A 14,759-nucleotide genomic window follows, 5' to 3' on the forward strand; every position below is an offset into this window, starting at 1 on the left:
CTGTGCCTTGGTTCTCCATCTTTCAGGTGTGGTTAATGGCACTTCCCTTGCCTCTCAAGGGTGTTGTGAGGATAAATACGTTAAAGATTGTGAAGCATTTTGAGATGTACTGATGAAAAGCTCCCAGATAAGAGCCAGGTATTGTGGTTACCCATAAGTTTGACATGAGGAACAAACAGCCTTAATCTTGGGAAAAAATATACAGCAACAGTATATATATATATATATTGCCTTGGCAGAATTCATTTTTTTTTAAATTTTAGATGAATAATATCAATGTTTATTTTTAAGCAGTTTTAGATTTTTATTGATTTTTAAATTTTCAGAGTTGTGAGTAATTATGGAGGGATCAGACACTAGTTAATGGCAGATGCTGAGATTCAAAAAGTTAGTTTTATAATTGTTAAAACACAAATTGTCAACATCACCTGTCAAAATATACAAAGTAAATACCCTAAATCAAACTCTGAGTTTTCAAGCAGCATTTATTTTTACTTATCCTCTCTGTATGTTTTGATTATTGTCAATGGAAATATTTTTTCGTTTTTTATTTGTGTGTGTGTGTGGTGAAATTGACATTTACCAATTAAAAAATTGAATCCTTCCAAGACTAAATATCTGTAAAATGTGAAACATCAAAATGTCACGTGAGCCGTGGTGACATTAGCCTTATTTATGATGCCTAATTAGTCCTTATTTACGGTGTTTTTCCAGAAGGACCTTTGGTTTATGCTTTGGTTTGTGCAGTCATAGGACAGAACTAGTAGGTGTGTCCAAGTCCATAGGTTATTTTGGGAGCATTTGCAGAGGTTATTTTGAAGTGTGTGTGATAGGCTCTAGTTAGTGCTATCCATCTCTCTTTAGGCTCATTCTTTATTCATCTAAATATTTTGTGTGGGGGGCTTGTAAGAGCAAACTAAGTATCTCCTCTCAGTGTCTGTCTGTTTTCCTTCTATAGGAATTTCTGCAGAAGGAAATTTAAGAACAAGACATGTGGTAAAGGGTCGAAAAAGCGAAGCTAAGCTGAAGGTCCCTGGAGCTGCTCCTTCTGTTTCCATGGATCTCTTTAAAAGCACAGGAGACTCAACAGGGCAGCAGGTCAGCAATCATGAACTTTTCTTATTCTGAAGAGTTCAGACAAATAGAAGAAAAAGTTGTAGATAATCATTACTTATCACTGACTTTTACACCATTGCAAACTTGCATGATGGCTAGCAGGCAGCAATAGAGATGAAGTCCCTTCCTAGAAGGGCCTGCAGTCTAAAGACAGGGCAAATATATGATATGAATGGAGTACAAGTTGGACTGTGTTCAACGTGTATTGTTGTTCCCATACAGTTCTATGTACAGTAAATCTTTGGTTAACTATGAAATAAGCTACAAAGCACCCAGAAGACATCAGAGGAAATAGCGATCCAATCTAGTCAATTGGTTTCACTTCTCAAACAGTATCTTTCATTTAAAATAGGAAATAAGAAAAGTTTAAAGACCTACTAGGTCACCTACATTATTCCCCTGCCAGTAGAAGATTGTTCCCTACAGTATATTGCAAGACAAGTTCCAAAGCAGTGGGACTTCCCTTGTGAGACTATCCCATAGTCTAACAGACTTCACCATTCAGAACTCTATGGTGAGATGTGTTCACCTGTAGAACATTGATAGTAATATTTTATTTAATGCCTCCTTTATCAGTCACTACCATCCTCCCTGTCACTTAGATCTGGGATCTAGCCATTATACTTTACTTTCTACATCCACACATTGTCTAAATTTTGTCATTTCTTTCTGCATAATATCTTTAAGATCCTGCATTCCCGCTACCACACAGCTAAAACTCTCATCTAGGCTTTCATTGTCTTGTGTTTTGATTACTACATCCCCATCCTCCTGTGTCCTTAACAAATGCCACCTTGTCCCACTTATGTCCATTCAAAGTGCTATTGCAGTGATTGTTTTGCTGGCTCACAGCTTCAACCACATTCCCCCTCCCCCTTTGCATCCCTCTACTGGCTCTGTCTTTTCCACATCAAATAATAACTAAGGCTAAAAATTTTTCACTGTTATTTTTAGTAAAAGTCATGAACAGGTCACAGGCAATAAACAAAAATTCACAGAGCCCGTGACCTGTGTTACTTTACTAAAAATAACCGGGGACAGGGCTAGGTAGGGGGAAGAAATGGAGTCCCATGGAGGGGAGGGACTGACAGGCTGAGCCCCCCACCATGGCAGGGGGCATAGCCCCGACTCAAGTGGCTGCAGCGGTGGGCACAGCCATGGGGGACATGCAGAGCTGGCCCAACTGTGGGACAGAAATGCGTGGCCCAGTTGAAGCCCCTGCCAAGCCCAGCTACTGTGGGTGGGGGCGACGCATACATACATTGCCCTGGGAAGCCGCAGGGGGGGCAGCCCAGCCAAACCCAGGACGCTGCGGGGCTGTGGCGCATGGCCCTGGCTACAGCCCATGGGACGCCACAGGGCTGGGTGCATGGCCTGGGCTGCAGCCCCCAGCCCGGCTGCGGCCCCCGGAGGAAGCCGCGGGGCTGGGCTGCAGGGTCCTTGTTCCAGCTAGCCCCATTGCAGGACACAGTCCCGCCGCCTCCTCCTGAAGCCCTACAAGTCACGGAGGTCCAGCAAAGTCACGGAATCTGTGAATGCCGTGACTAAATTGTAGCCTTAATAATAATTACTTGTTTTACCTTTAAGGCCCTTCATGGCCTATCCCCACCATACTTAACACTACTTATATGCATTTGAGCTTTTAACTCCTGCCTGCGCTCTGCCAGTGATGCCAGTCTTGACTGCCCAGTTTTCCAACAAACACTTTGGTGCTTTCTCCCATGCTTCCCCTTATACATGGAAGCTGCTCTCGTTAAAGACACACAAGATGAGCTTATTCTTCAAATCTCTCCTTAAAACTCTCCCCTGCTGTGTTTCTGCAGAATGCTTGGCAACAGTTAGGCAGCTGCTGTGCTGTGACCGTTGCTTCTTGTATTGTCCATAAGTCTCACCTTGTGTTTCTTTCATCTTATGCTTAGATTGTGAATTGTTTGGGGTGGGATTGTCTTTTTGTTGTGTTATACAGCTTGTAGCACTGATTGGCCCTGACCCCCCCCCCCCATTGAACCTTCTAGCTGTTCCCACTATATTTATTAATAATAATAAAGAAGGATGGAAACTAGGTCATAATCTTTTTGCAGTGGGCTCTCTTGTTGTCTTGCCTTGGAGAATCCTTATGGAGATGTAACAGTTCAGGCTTACCCTTTCCATGATAAAGGAAAAAGAAATCTCATGATATTTTACTTGCTACAGTCAGGTGAAGTTTTGCAAGGTTTCTTTGCTCCTAGAGTCACGATGGCCACTGCCCACTGTGTCAGAGGTATTAAGTATCGAAGGAAGAACTGACCCCTTTACTTTGATATATTTCAGTTATAGGTAGTCAGAGGTGAGATGCCAGAACACTGCATTGAAGAAAATGAATTGTGTTCCCCTCTAATATGAATCCTAGCAGACCTGACTTGGTCTTTCATCATTCACATAGCAGATCTGAGTATTCATAGCAAATATGATGGTGTATGGGCATATTTTTGTGAAGGGCTTTGGGATTTTGGGGGATGAAAGATACAGTATAAATGCAAAATACTAGCCTAAGGCCATGTTCTGCTCTGACTGATTCAATAGGGTTGGACAAGATGTAAACCTGGGTAGAACTTGGCCTGTATTTTCATTTGTGTGGGTGAGACAATGGCTTTCTCATTCTCTTTTTAAAGTGTAGTTATACTGGTAAGAATTCCAGACCTTGATGTGTGTTGAGGTACAATTCTGAGGTGTGGACTATGAATGTGCAAAGACAAGCTTATCTGGGTCCTTCTTCATTCCCTAAATCCACCTGTGTCACTGCAAGCAGTGCAGTTTACGTGGTCTTGGGGGATGCCTTCAGGGTCTGTGGAGTAGGGTTGCCAACTGTCTAATCACACAAATCCAAACACCCTTGTCCTGCCCCTTCCCCCAGGCCACATCTCTACCCCACCCCTTCTCTGAGACCCCACCTCCCGTTCACTGTATCCCCCTTCCCTCTGTCGCTCTCTCTCCCTCACCCTCTCACTTTTACCAGACTGAGGCAGGGAGTTGGGGTGCAGGAGGGGGTGCAGGGTGCAAGCTCTTGGAGGGAGTTTGGGTGCGGGCTCTGGGCTGGGGCAGGAGGTTGGGGTGCAGGAGGGGGTGCAGGCTCCAGCTGGGCGGGGCTTACCTCAGGTGGCTCCCAAAAGCGCCAGCCCATCCCTCTGGCAGCAGCTCCTAGGTGGGGTCGATCAGGGGGTCTCCGTGTGCTGCCCCTGCCCACAGGCACTGCCCCCGCAGCTCCCATTGGCCACAGTTCCTAGCGATTGGGTGCTGCGGAGTCTGCACTCGGGTCAGGGGCAGTACATAGAGACCCTCTGCCCCCTCCCCAGGGACGGCAGGGATGTGCTGGCTGCTTCCGGGAGCGGTGCGGAGCAAGGACAGGTAGGGAGCCTACCTAAGCCCCGCTGCGCCGCTGGACTTTTAGCGCCTAAAATCTCCTGGTTTGGCTTCAGTAGCCTCTGGGAGATAGAGCCTGATTCTGGGTGACTCCCGGCAACCCTACTGTGGGGTAGTCAGATCAAAGGAACCTGCAGCCTGAAACTCAAAGTTTTACCAAAGGAAATGTATTTAATTTAAATAAAAATTAAAAGGCTATGAATGAGGGTCATTTTAGAGCTTAGGGTGTGGAATAACATAACTCTGCATAAGATCATCGCCTGTCTTTCTATTAGGCTACTTACAGTAATCGTTTTATTAGCTTTTGAACACTGGTTTGAAACAATCTGAAGATTGAAGGGCATGTTTTCTCCTTGGTGTATACACTCAACTCCCAATACTGCTAACAATGAGACAGAGAAGCATTCACTGTCCAGGAAGGTTAAACTCGTTATTGTTTGCTTCATACTTTCAACACTTATTCTGTCTTGTACTTTGTAGTAAATTTGCCCCAGTTTAATTGTGAGGTCTTTGAGGGTGGGATTATTAAGTACGGTGTACGCTTAGTAACACCCATAATTCATAGATGTATAGATTTCAAGGCCAGAAAGGACCACTGTGATCATCTATTGCATGTATTGCACAGGCCATAGACCATGTCCAGAATGATTCCTTTTAAATGAGAGCAGATCTTTTTAGCAAAAACAGCCAATCTTGATTTAAAAATGGTCAGTGATGGGGAATCCACCATGACACTTGGCAATGTTCTCTCTAATTTTTTCTATCTATGTGTGGAATGAATTTTGTTATGTGCACCAATATCGAGGTCATGTGCGCCACCAGTAGAAACAAAAAACCATAATACATATTTTTAAAAAGTTACCATAGGGATAATTACTCCAGCTAGGACAGGCTAGGCATTTTAGGCTAGGCATTTTAGAACTCATTGTTCAAAGAATTAAATTTATGAAAGGCATAGACCAGTCCAGAAACTAAAATAACAACACTTTGAAAGAATAAAATTAGAGAATATATATGCATTGCAGGAAGTACCAAGAAGTAACAACAACAACACGAGTATGTGTTGGGAGGTGAGCGTGTGTGTGTGTGTGTGTGTGTGTGTGTGTGTGTGTGTGGGTGTGTGTGTGTGTGAGAGAGCAAGCGAGCTGCTGGGGAAGTCTGAGAGACCGTTTGCTGCCTCTTTAAGGCACTTACTCACCAGAAGGCTCCTTCAGGCCGCAGCAGCTCTCCTGCTCCTGAGCCCTGGCCCCCCTCCCCTGCTCTGCAGAGATGGAGTATATGGGTGGGGGAAGGGGACACACTGATATCAGCGTCCCCGTCTGTCCGTGTTCTGCACAGCAAACAGGAGGGTCCCGGGAGCAGCTGACCAAAGGCTCCAAGTCAGAGAGCAGGAGCAACATGGCTGCAGAGTAGCGTGGGGCAGGACACCTGAACACGTGTCGCCGGATGTGTGCGGCTCTGCTAATGAAATGTGTGGCACTTGATTCACTTCTGGTTGGCCATGCGACCTCGCAGCTTAGAGGGAACACGGACCCTTGGTAAATTGTTCCAATGGTTGAATAGTGTTGTCAAAAATACATGCCTTCTTTCCGGCCTGAATTTGTCTAGTTTCAACTTCCAGCCATTGGATTGTTTTATACCTTTCTCTCTTAGATTGGAGATCCTAATATTAAATATTTTCCCCCCACGTAGGTACTTATAGTCTGAAATCAACTCAACCATTAACCTTCTCTTTAACTAAAATTAATTGAGCTCCTTGAGTCTCACTATAAAGTGTGTTTTCTAATCCTTGAATAATTCTCGTGGCTCTTCTCTGAACCCTCTCTCATTTATCTACGTTCTTCTTGAATTGTGGGCCCCAGAACTAGACAAAGCAGTAGTCAAACCAGTGCCAAATAGAGAGGTCAAACCACCTCTGTACTCCTACTCTAGAATTCCCATGTTTATGCATCCAAGGATCACGTTAGTCCTTTTGGCCACACAGTCACACCGGGAGCTCGTGTTCAACTGGTTATCTACCATGAGCCCCAAATCTTTTTCAGATTAACTTCTTTCCAGGATAAAGTTCCCCATCTTGTAGGTATCGTCCACATTCTTTGTTCCCAGATTATACATTTAGCCTTATTAAAATGCACGTTCTTTGCTTTTGCCCAGTTTACCAAGCATTCCAGATCGTTCTGAATCAGTGATCTGTTCTCCATTATTTACCATTTCTCCAACTTTTGTGTCATCTGAAGACTTTATCAGTGATGATTTTGTTTTCTTCCAAGTCATTAATAAAAATGTTAAATAGCATAGAGCCCAAGAACCAATCCCTGTGGATGCCATTAGAAACTCACCCATTCAATGGTGATTCGTTTACAGTTACATTTTGAGACCATGTGTGCCATGTTATTTTTATACTTTTTTGGTTTTCAGTCAAAATATCATGCTTTACAGAAGTACAGATATATTACATTAACACTATTACCTTTATTAACCAAACTTGTAATCTCATAAAAAAAATCAAGTTAGACAGGATCTTTTCTCAAAATAAACCCATGTTGGTTGGCATTAATTATATTACCCTCCTTTAGTTATTTATTAATTGAGTCCTGTTTCAGCCATCCATTATCCTTAGGGATCGATGTCAGACTAACAGACCTATAATTTTCCAGATCATCCCATTTACCCTTTTTAAATACACCTCTGCCCAGATATAACACTGTTCTCAGGAGCCAAAAAATCTTACTGCGTTATAGATGAAACCGCGTTATAGTGAACTTGCTTTGATCCACCGGAGCATGCAGCTCCCCCCCCCCCAGTGCTACTTTACCGCGTTATATCCAAATTCGTGTTATATCGGGGTAGAGGTGCATTGGCACATTAGCTTTCTTCTGGAACTTTCCCAGTGCTCCAAGACTTATTGAAAATCAACATTAGCAGTCCAGCAAGCTCCTCAGGAAGCTTTTTTAAAACTGTCAGATGCAAGTTATCTGGGTCTGCTGGTTTAAAATGGTCTAACTGTAGTAGCTGCTATTTAACATCCTCCTGAGATACTAGTAGAATGGAAAGAAAGTTATGATATGACTACATCATCTGATGATGATCAAGGTTTAGAGCTCTCCAGTCTCCTATTCAAGCATATAGGAAAGTGCAGGTTTTATTACATGTATGTAAAGATCGAGCACACTGAAAACAATTTCTTGAGTATTTGCCATTCCTTCCACTTAGTTTGATTTCTATTTTATTACTACCAAATTCTCGGAGCAAATAATTTGGATGAAAAATAATACAATCTCCACCTCCTCTTTGGATCGCTTTCTATTCCATATAGGTTCTTATACTGAGCTCATCACTGTAATATGAGAATGCCTGGCACAGGCCTTGGATAACTCAATCACTAGCTGTATAAAGTTGTTCTGTTACTAAGTAAGGACAAACTTGGAGTTCAGTGGAAGAACCCATGGAAATATCCACAATTATATGTAGGCTTTTCAGAATTCAATTTTTTAAAAAAAATAATTTTGATTGATAGTGTCTCTCTTTAAGCACTTATTTAGATTTTTACAATTTAATATTCAGTTGTGGGAAATTTATGTACAGGTCAGACAATAATTATTTAATGACAGCAGATGTTGAGAATCAAAAAGTTAGTTTTATAATTGTTAAAATGCAAAGTGACAACCTCACATGTCAATATACAAAGTAGATACCCTTAAATCAAACTGTAAGTTCTCAAATGATGTTTTTCTTGCTTATCTGTAAATTTTGATCATCGGTGGAAATATTTTTTTCATTGGTTTATATATGCATGGTGAAATCAACATTTACTAGTAATAATCTAATCCTTCCAACCCTAATTATATGCAATGACAATAATAGTGATACTGTAAGAACGGACTTTTAAACTATAAACTGTGTATGCCCTCTGGTGGACATGGGTACCAATTGCATCCATTTATTTAGGTGAAATATAGGAGTGGACTGGCTCAGAAAGAAGATGAAAGCATGCTAGATTAGATTTAAAAATTATTCTTGTTTGTGGGGCAAGGTTGGCAGCGATTGAGAAGCAGTTGAGTATAGTGTAGATTTTAAATCTAATAAAAAAGAATTAACACTGGCTAGTGGAGTGGTGGTAACTCAGTTTGGTGTGTGTTTCTAAATAAATAAAACACAATGGAGCTAACAAGATACCTATCCTGATATCACCCTGATCACTGCTTGTATGTTGCATTCCTGTTGCTGTCTCTGACTCTTGTGTATAACCACACAATGAGTTCCTGATTTTGATCAGTCACTTTGAGTGCAATCACAATACAAATATAATCCTAGATTTGTAGGCCACAGGGGACCGTTTATTATCTAATTGAATCTCCTGCATAATGGGAACCAGAGCACTTTGCGGAGCAAACCCTGAATTGAGCCCAGTAATTTGTGGTTGAATTAGAGCATGTCTTTTTTTAGAAGAATCCACCACAAAATGTGGCAAATTGTTCCAATGGTTAATTACCCTTAAAGTTAAAAATAGGCACTGCACTTCCAGAGTTTGTTTAGCATCATTTTCTAACCATTACATCCTGAAATGCTTTTAATAGCTTCAGAAATACTTGTTCTGTATTGCATTTTAAAATGCAGATTTTACTTTTCAGGTCACTAATGGAGGAGTGAAGAGTGCTTCTTTAAAGGATTTATGTCCCGAGGACAAGAGACGCATTGCGAACTTAATTAAAGAACTTGCCAGGTGAGAAGCTTCACCTGAAAATGCATTATGTTTAGGGAGCGTCATTCTTTGAGTTAATACCAAACATCTTAGCACTTCATCTTTATTAAATAGACATAAGCATAAAGTGATCGCTCTTGCTGGAAGACGCTTCAGCAAGCAGGAGACCCAGTAATGTTCCCTTACTCCCCTGACCAAAAAAAAAGATAGGTGGCACTGAGCTTTTAGGCCTTCATCCTGCAAATTGCAGGAGCCTGTTCTCACAGAGCTAGTTACAGGATCATGGCCTTAGTTGCAAAAAGGGCTCTTTCCTCTTGTGTGTAAAAGAAAATATTAAATTCTTTCAGTTATTTCCTTTGTCTTCTGAAATCACAAACTTTGCTGGTATGAAACTTTGCAGTGCTCATCTGCCAGAGGAGCAAGTTCTAAGGGAACTACCATTTAGAGGTAGGGCCATAAGCTTTCGTGGGTATCCACTCTTTCAGATACATGAAGTGAAAATTACAGATGCAGGCATAAATATCCTGGCACATGAAGAGAAGGGGAGTTACCTTACAGGTGGAGAACCAGTGTTGACAATTCAGTCATGGTGGATGTGGTCCACTCCCAATAATTGATCAGGAGGTGTCAATACCAAGAGAGGGAAAATTGCTTTTGTAGTGAGCTAGCCACTCCCAATCCCTATTCAAGCCCAAATTAATGGTGTTTGCAAATGAATTGTAGCTCTGCAGTTTCTCTTTGAAATCTGTTTTTGAAGTTTTTTCTTTGCAGGATGGCTACTTTTAAATCTGTTATAGAATGTCCAGGAAAATTGAAGTGTTCTTCTACTGGCTTTTGTATGTTACCACTCCTGATGTCTAATTTGTGTCCATTTATTCTTTTATGTAGAGACTGTCCAGTTTGGCCAATGTACATGGCAGAGGGGCATTTCTGGCACATGATGGCATATATCACATTAGTAGATGTGCAGGTGAATGAGCCTCTGATGGTTTGGCTCATGTGGTTGGGTTCTCTGATGGTGTTGCTAGAGTAGATATGGGGACAGAGTAGGCAATGGGGTTTGTTACAGGGATTGGTTCCTGGGTTGGTGTTGCTGTGGTGTGGGGTGTGGTTGCTGGTGAGTATTTGCTTCAGAATGGGGTACTGTCTGTAAGCAAGGACTGGCCTGTCTCCCAAGGTCTGTGAGAGTGAGGGATCGTTTCCCAGGATAGGTTGTAGATCACTGATGATGTGCTAGAGAGGTTTTAGCTGGGGGCTGTACATGATGGCCAGTGATGGTCTGTTGTTTTCCTTGTTGGGCCTGTCCTGTAGTAGGTGACTTCTGGGTACCCGTCTCGCTCTGTCAGTCTGTTTCCTCACTTCCCCAGGTGGGTATTGTAGTTTTAAGAGTACTTGATAAAGATCTTGTAGGTGTTTGTCTTTGTCTGAGGGGTTGGAGCAAATGCGGCTGTGTCTTAGGGCTTGGCTGTAGACAATGGATCATGTGGTGTGGTCTGAATGGAAGCTGGAGGCATGTAGGTAAGTATAGCTGTCAGTAAGTTTCCGGTATAGGGTGGTGGTTATGTGACCATCACTGTACAGTGCAAATAAGCAATCCGTCTCACCTCTTACATGTTTTAACTTCCCTCCTCCCGTGACTGAAAAAATTGGAGTCTCCTCACCACACAAAGATGAAAAATGAAATGAAAGACCTGAGTGAGTCACCCTGTTTTAGTTTCCATTTAAAAAGGAGGGAAAGAACATTTTGTAATGTTATGTTACGCTAAAATTTAAGATGGACCTTGTTTCTTCCATGTATTAAAGGCAGTTGGTGATGATCACCAGCATTGCATACTTATAAGCTTTCAGAAGTTTTATTGAGTACCTGCTTGTTTGCTCTTGATGGTAAAACAAAAAAATTCAGATTTTTTTGCTGTGTAAACTCTCTGGGGCAGGGTCTGTGTGTTTGTATTGCCCAAAGCACCATTGCGCCTCTTAATCCTGATTGAGCCTCAAGCTGCTACCATAACATAAATATTAAAGAATAACACTGAGAAGATCATAATCACTTTACTTGGTGTTTAGCATCTATGTGTGCTCAGTGGAGAGGTCTGTTGCTAGTGAATCCCAGGTACTTGACTTTCCCTAGAAAGCTTATTTTTCTGTCAGATGGTAATATAGATAGTTAATTTAGGAAAAATAAAACCTTATAATGGGAACAGTCAGGTTCTAAATAAACAATTTAAAAAAACCGACAGAATTTATCCCCTCCATTAACACTTCAGATTAAAACACATACTGCGTGGGTCTCTAAATGTGCACAAGTTGCCTGACTGTTTGAACAAGTGCACCATTTTTTACAGAATCTTCATTATAGGACATGCATTCTTTTGGAAATCCTAGTTGACAATAAGATGGTGCTTACACTGTCAAAGACTTCAAAATACAATAAGGTTCACTCTTTTCAATTTAAAAAAAAACAAAACAAAAAACCCTTTAGAAAATTTATCCTGGAATCTGCTCCTTACCTAATTGTATGTTTCAGTTGTGTGTTCTCACTGGGCTGCTGGCATTTTTTCTTAGTATTCTATTTCTTTTTTTCAAGAAAAGAACACTTTGTAAAATTTCTTGCATTCTTCGAGATGAAAGATGGTGTCCAAAATACAAAATCCTATTTTAGCATAAACATTTTTACATGTACCTACAAATTCTAAAGAACTTCTTCAGATGTTTTTAACCATAGATTTCAAAATGTTTTGCAAAAGTGAGCAAGCCTCATTAGCCTTATTTTCTCATATAGAGAAACTGAGGCACAGAGATGAAGTGATGTCACCCAGTAAATCAGTGATGCAGCTAGGAATGTTGTGTCTCTTGATTTATTCTCATCATCCACTGGAAAACTTTACCTCCTAATAATTTCTTACCAATTTTTGCTATACAATCTTTTAGTAAACTTCCAACTCAGTATTTTTAACTACTTCATGTGTTGGAATGTCTAGTTAAGGCTGTAACGAAGAATAGATTGCACTGAAGCCTGCTTACAAATGGTCAAATGTTTTAGCTATTCTAGATGCTGGTCCCACTGTTTGATGTATAGGTGTATAATCTGATAATGAAAAAACCCTCTATTACATTGTTACTCAAAATACACTGCTCCCAACTGAATTCCAGTGCACTAACTCATTTAAACCCGGGATTCTTTTAAAGTCTCAGATGCTTGTATTTTTCCCTGAGGATAGTTTGATATTTCTGCCTGACGTTTCTCTGAAGAAAAATAGAAAGTGCAGCAACATTAATTTTGAAAGGTAAAATTAGTGGAACACTATTATTTTATATTTAGTTCTTTTATTTTTAAACCTAATCATATTTTTATTGGGTATAATTAAAAGTCCTTTGCAAGAGTGATAGGAAAGTTAAACTTTAACTCCTCTCACTCATTTGCTTTTTTAAAAAAACTCTCCATAATTTGTTATTTCATAGTAGGAAAAGAACCAGAAAAATACTGAAAAATTTCCAGATAGAATTTGCAGTTAATAATAATTAACAAAAAAAAAAAATAATCAAAGCCTCATTTGGCCAGAGAAAAACTTCATAGGTCCTGATTCTGCTGCACTGTGTGCATGGAAATGTCATGGTAGCTGAGAATAATTCCTGCATGTCTTTCAGAGGATCATGGATAGAAATTGTTTGGTAAATAACTGCCCATCTCAAGACAAACTGAAGGAAGGGATAAAATCCTTGCCATACCGAAGTCAGTGGCAGAACTTCCATTGATGCAAGTGGTCAGAATTTCACTCAAGATTTGCTGTAATAGCTCAAGTTATTGGCCCATCTCATTGGGTATCTTGACTTTTCTGCAATAGTTTGACTGGTGGAGCAACTGGAGATTGTCTTTATCTCGTCACTCTTGCAATTTTGTACATTCTGCACAAAAAAAATTAAAAATTCTGCACACAATATTTTAAAAATCTGCAAAATTCTGCAAATTTTATTTCTCAAATAAATGTGGAGGCTCCAGCATGGCATTGGGGAGTGCAGGCCACTAGCTGCACAGAGGTGGGAGATCACTGTGCAGCTTCCCCCTGGGACATGGATTCAGCAATGAGACTGCACCCAACCCTGACACAGCATAGGGACTGGGCCTACCCCAGAAACACCCCAGGGCTCTGCCCCTCCATGCCAGGTGCACCAGATATGGGCAAACAGGCCAGCAAGGCATGATCCAAGTGTGGAGGGCTCCAGTTGTGGGCTGAGAGGGTTCTGTGTGAGGCAATCTGGGTGCGGTCACCTCAGTGGGGGATCCGGGTGCAGGGGGGATCTGGATACGCAGGGGATGTTGGTGGGGGGGTGGTTTCTGACTGCAATGGGGCTCTGCAAGAGGGTCCAGGTGAAGGTAAAGTAATCATGGTTATTGGTTAAATAATCATGTTACAATATGTTAGGATTGGTTAGTTAAATTTCAGGAAAATGATTGGTTAAGGTATAGCTAAGCAGAACTCAAGTTTTACTATATAGTCTGCAGTCAATCAGGAAGTAAGGGGGGGGAAATTGGAATCATGTTTTGCTAAGGGGAGTGGGAATGGGAACAGGGACACAGGTAAGGCTCTGTGGTGTCAGAGCTGGGAAGGAGGACATTAAGGAAGGAAACTGGAATCATGCTTGCTGGAAGTTCACCCCAATAAACATTGAATTGTTTACACCTTTGGGCTTCGGGTATTGTTGCTCTCTGTTCATGCGAGAAGGAATGTAAGAAGTAAGTGGGTGAAGGAATAAGCCCCTAACACCATGCAGACTCATTCATTAGCAGTCCTACTCCTCACAGCACTGGGAGGACAAGTATCTGATCTTTGTTTGTTTTCTCTCAGTTGACAGAGGGTACCCCTAGAAAATCAAGCCCCTCACCCTTTATTAAATCTTCAATTAAAGGCAGAGCACTGGTATAGCAGTGCCCCCAGACACAAATTTCCAGAGGCCATTTGGCCATCTCAAAATGGGATCGAGGTGTCTGCATCTAACTGGAGGTACTTTACTATACACACCTGAAAAGGGTGACAGGACATTCCTATGTGTGCATAGCATTGTCACAGAATGTAGAATGCCCTTGCCTGACTAGGCAGATACTGTATAATGGAATTCATGTCCTCAGTAAATGAGAGTGAAGGAGCTCAGAATGGAGTTTGCTGTGCCTATGGGCTAAAGAACAGCTTGAGGATGAAATCCTCTCCTGTTGCATCTTTATTAGGGGACATGAGGATTCCTAGCTGGGGGAACAGGTTAGCCGAGTCTGAGATATTCATCTGCTTTCTCCGTGTGGTACACCAAGCATGTGGATTGTATTGTTGGGCGTGGATATCTTGGCTCCAAAACCAGAGATGCTATATGTAGTAGAGAGCCTGGAGCGCTGGGCCTCGTGCAAAACCTGTTACTGTGAACCAAAGTCAGGCGATATATTAAAGCAGATGCTTACAAGTTTACTGTCTGGTACATGAACTTAGCAAAGGTACTGCTAGTATTGCTAAAACACAGGCACTCCTAAGAAGTACTAGGCACTGGGTAAGTATGT

General features: G+C 41.5%; 1 protein-coding gene and 1 long non-coding RNA gene across 8 annotated transcripts in view; both read left to right on the forward strand.

Moving 5' to 3' along the window:
* Window positions 1-14,759, forward strand: part of KIAA1328 (KIAA1328 ortholog) — a 258,802-nt gene that overhangs the window by 6,224 nt on the left and 237,819 nt on the right. For 6 of the 7 annotated variants that reach the window (XM_043515012.1, XM_038401584.2, XM_043515013.1 and 3 more), the window contains exons 3-4: window positions 959-1,098; window positions 9,147-9,238. In XM_043515012.1, coding sequence (XP_043370947.1) covers window positions 959-1,098; window positions 9,147-9,238 — 232 coding nt within the window. Of the gene's footprint in view, window positions 1-26; window positions 139-958; window positions 1,099-9,146; window positions 9,239-14,759 lie in introns of all 7 variants that reach the window. The other variant, XM_043515015.1, reaches the window with a different exon arrangement.
* Window positions 10,701-13,155, forward strand: LOC119855498. Its single transcript, XR_005292902.2, has 2 exons — window positions 10,701-12,501; window positions 12,863-13,155. It is a non-coding gene; the product is annotated as an uncharacterized LOC119855498 (long non-coding RNA).

Source organism: Dermochelys coriacea, chromosome 5, assembly GCF_009764565.3.
Source record: "Dermochelys coriacea isolate rDerCor1 chromosome 5, rDerCor1.pri.v4, whole genome shotgun sequence".
NCBI lineage: Eukaryota > Metazoa > Chordata > Testudines > Dermochelyidae > Dermochelys > Dermochelys coriacea.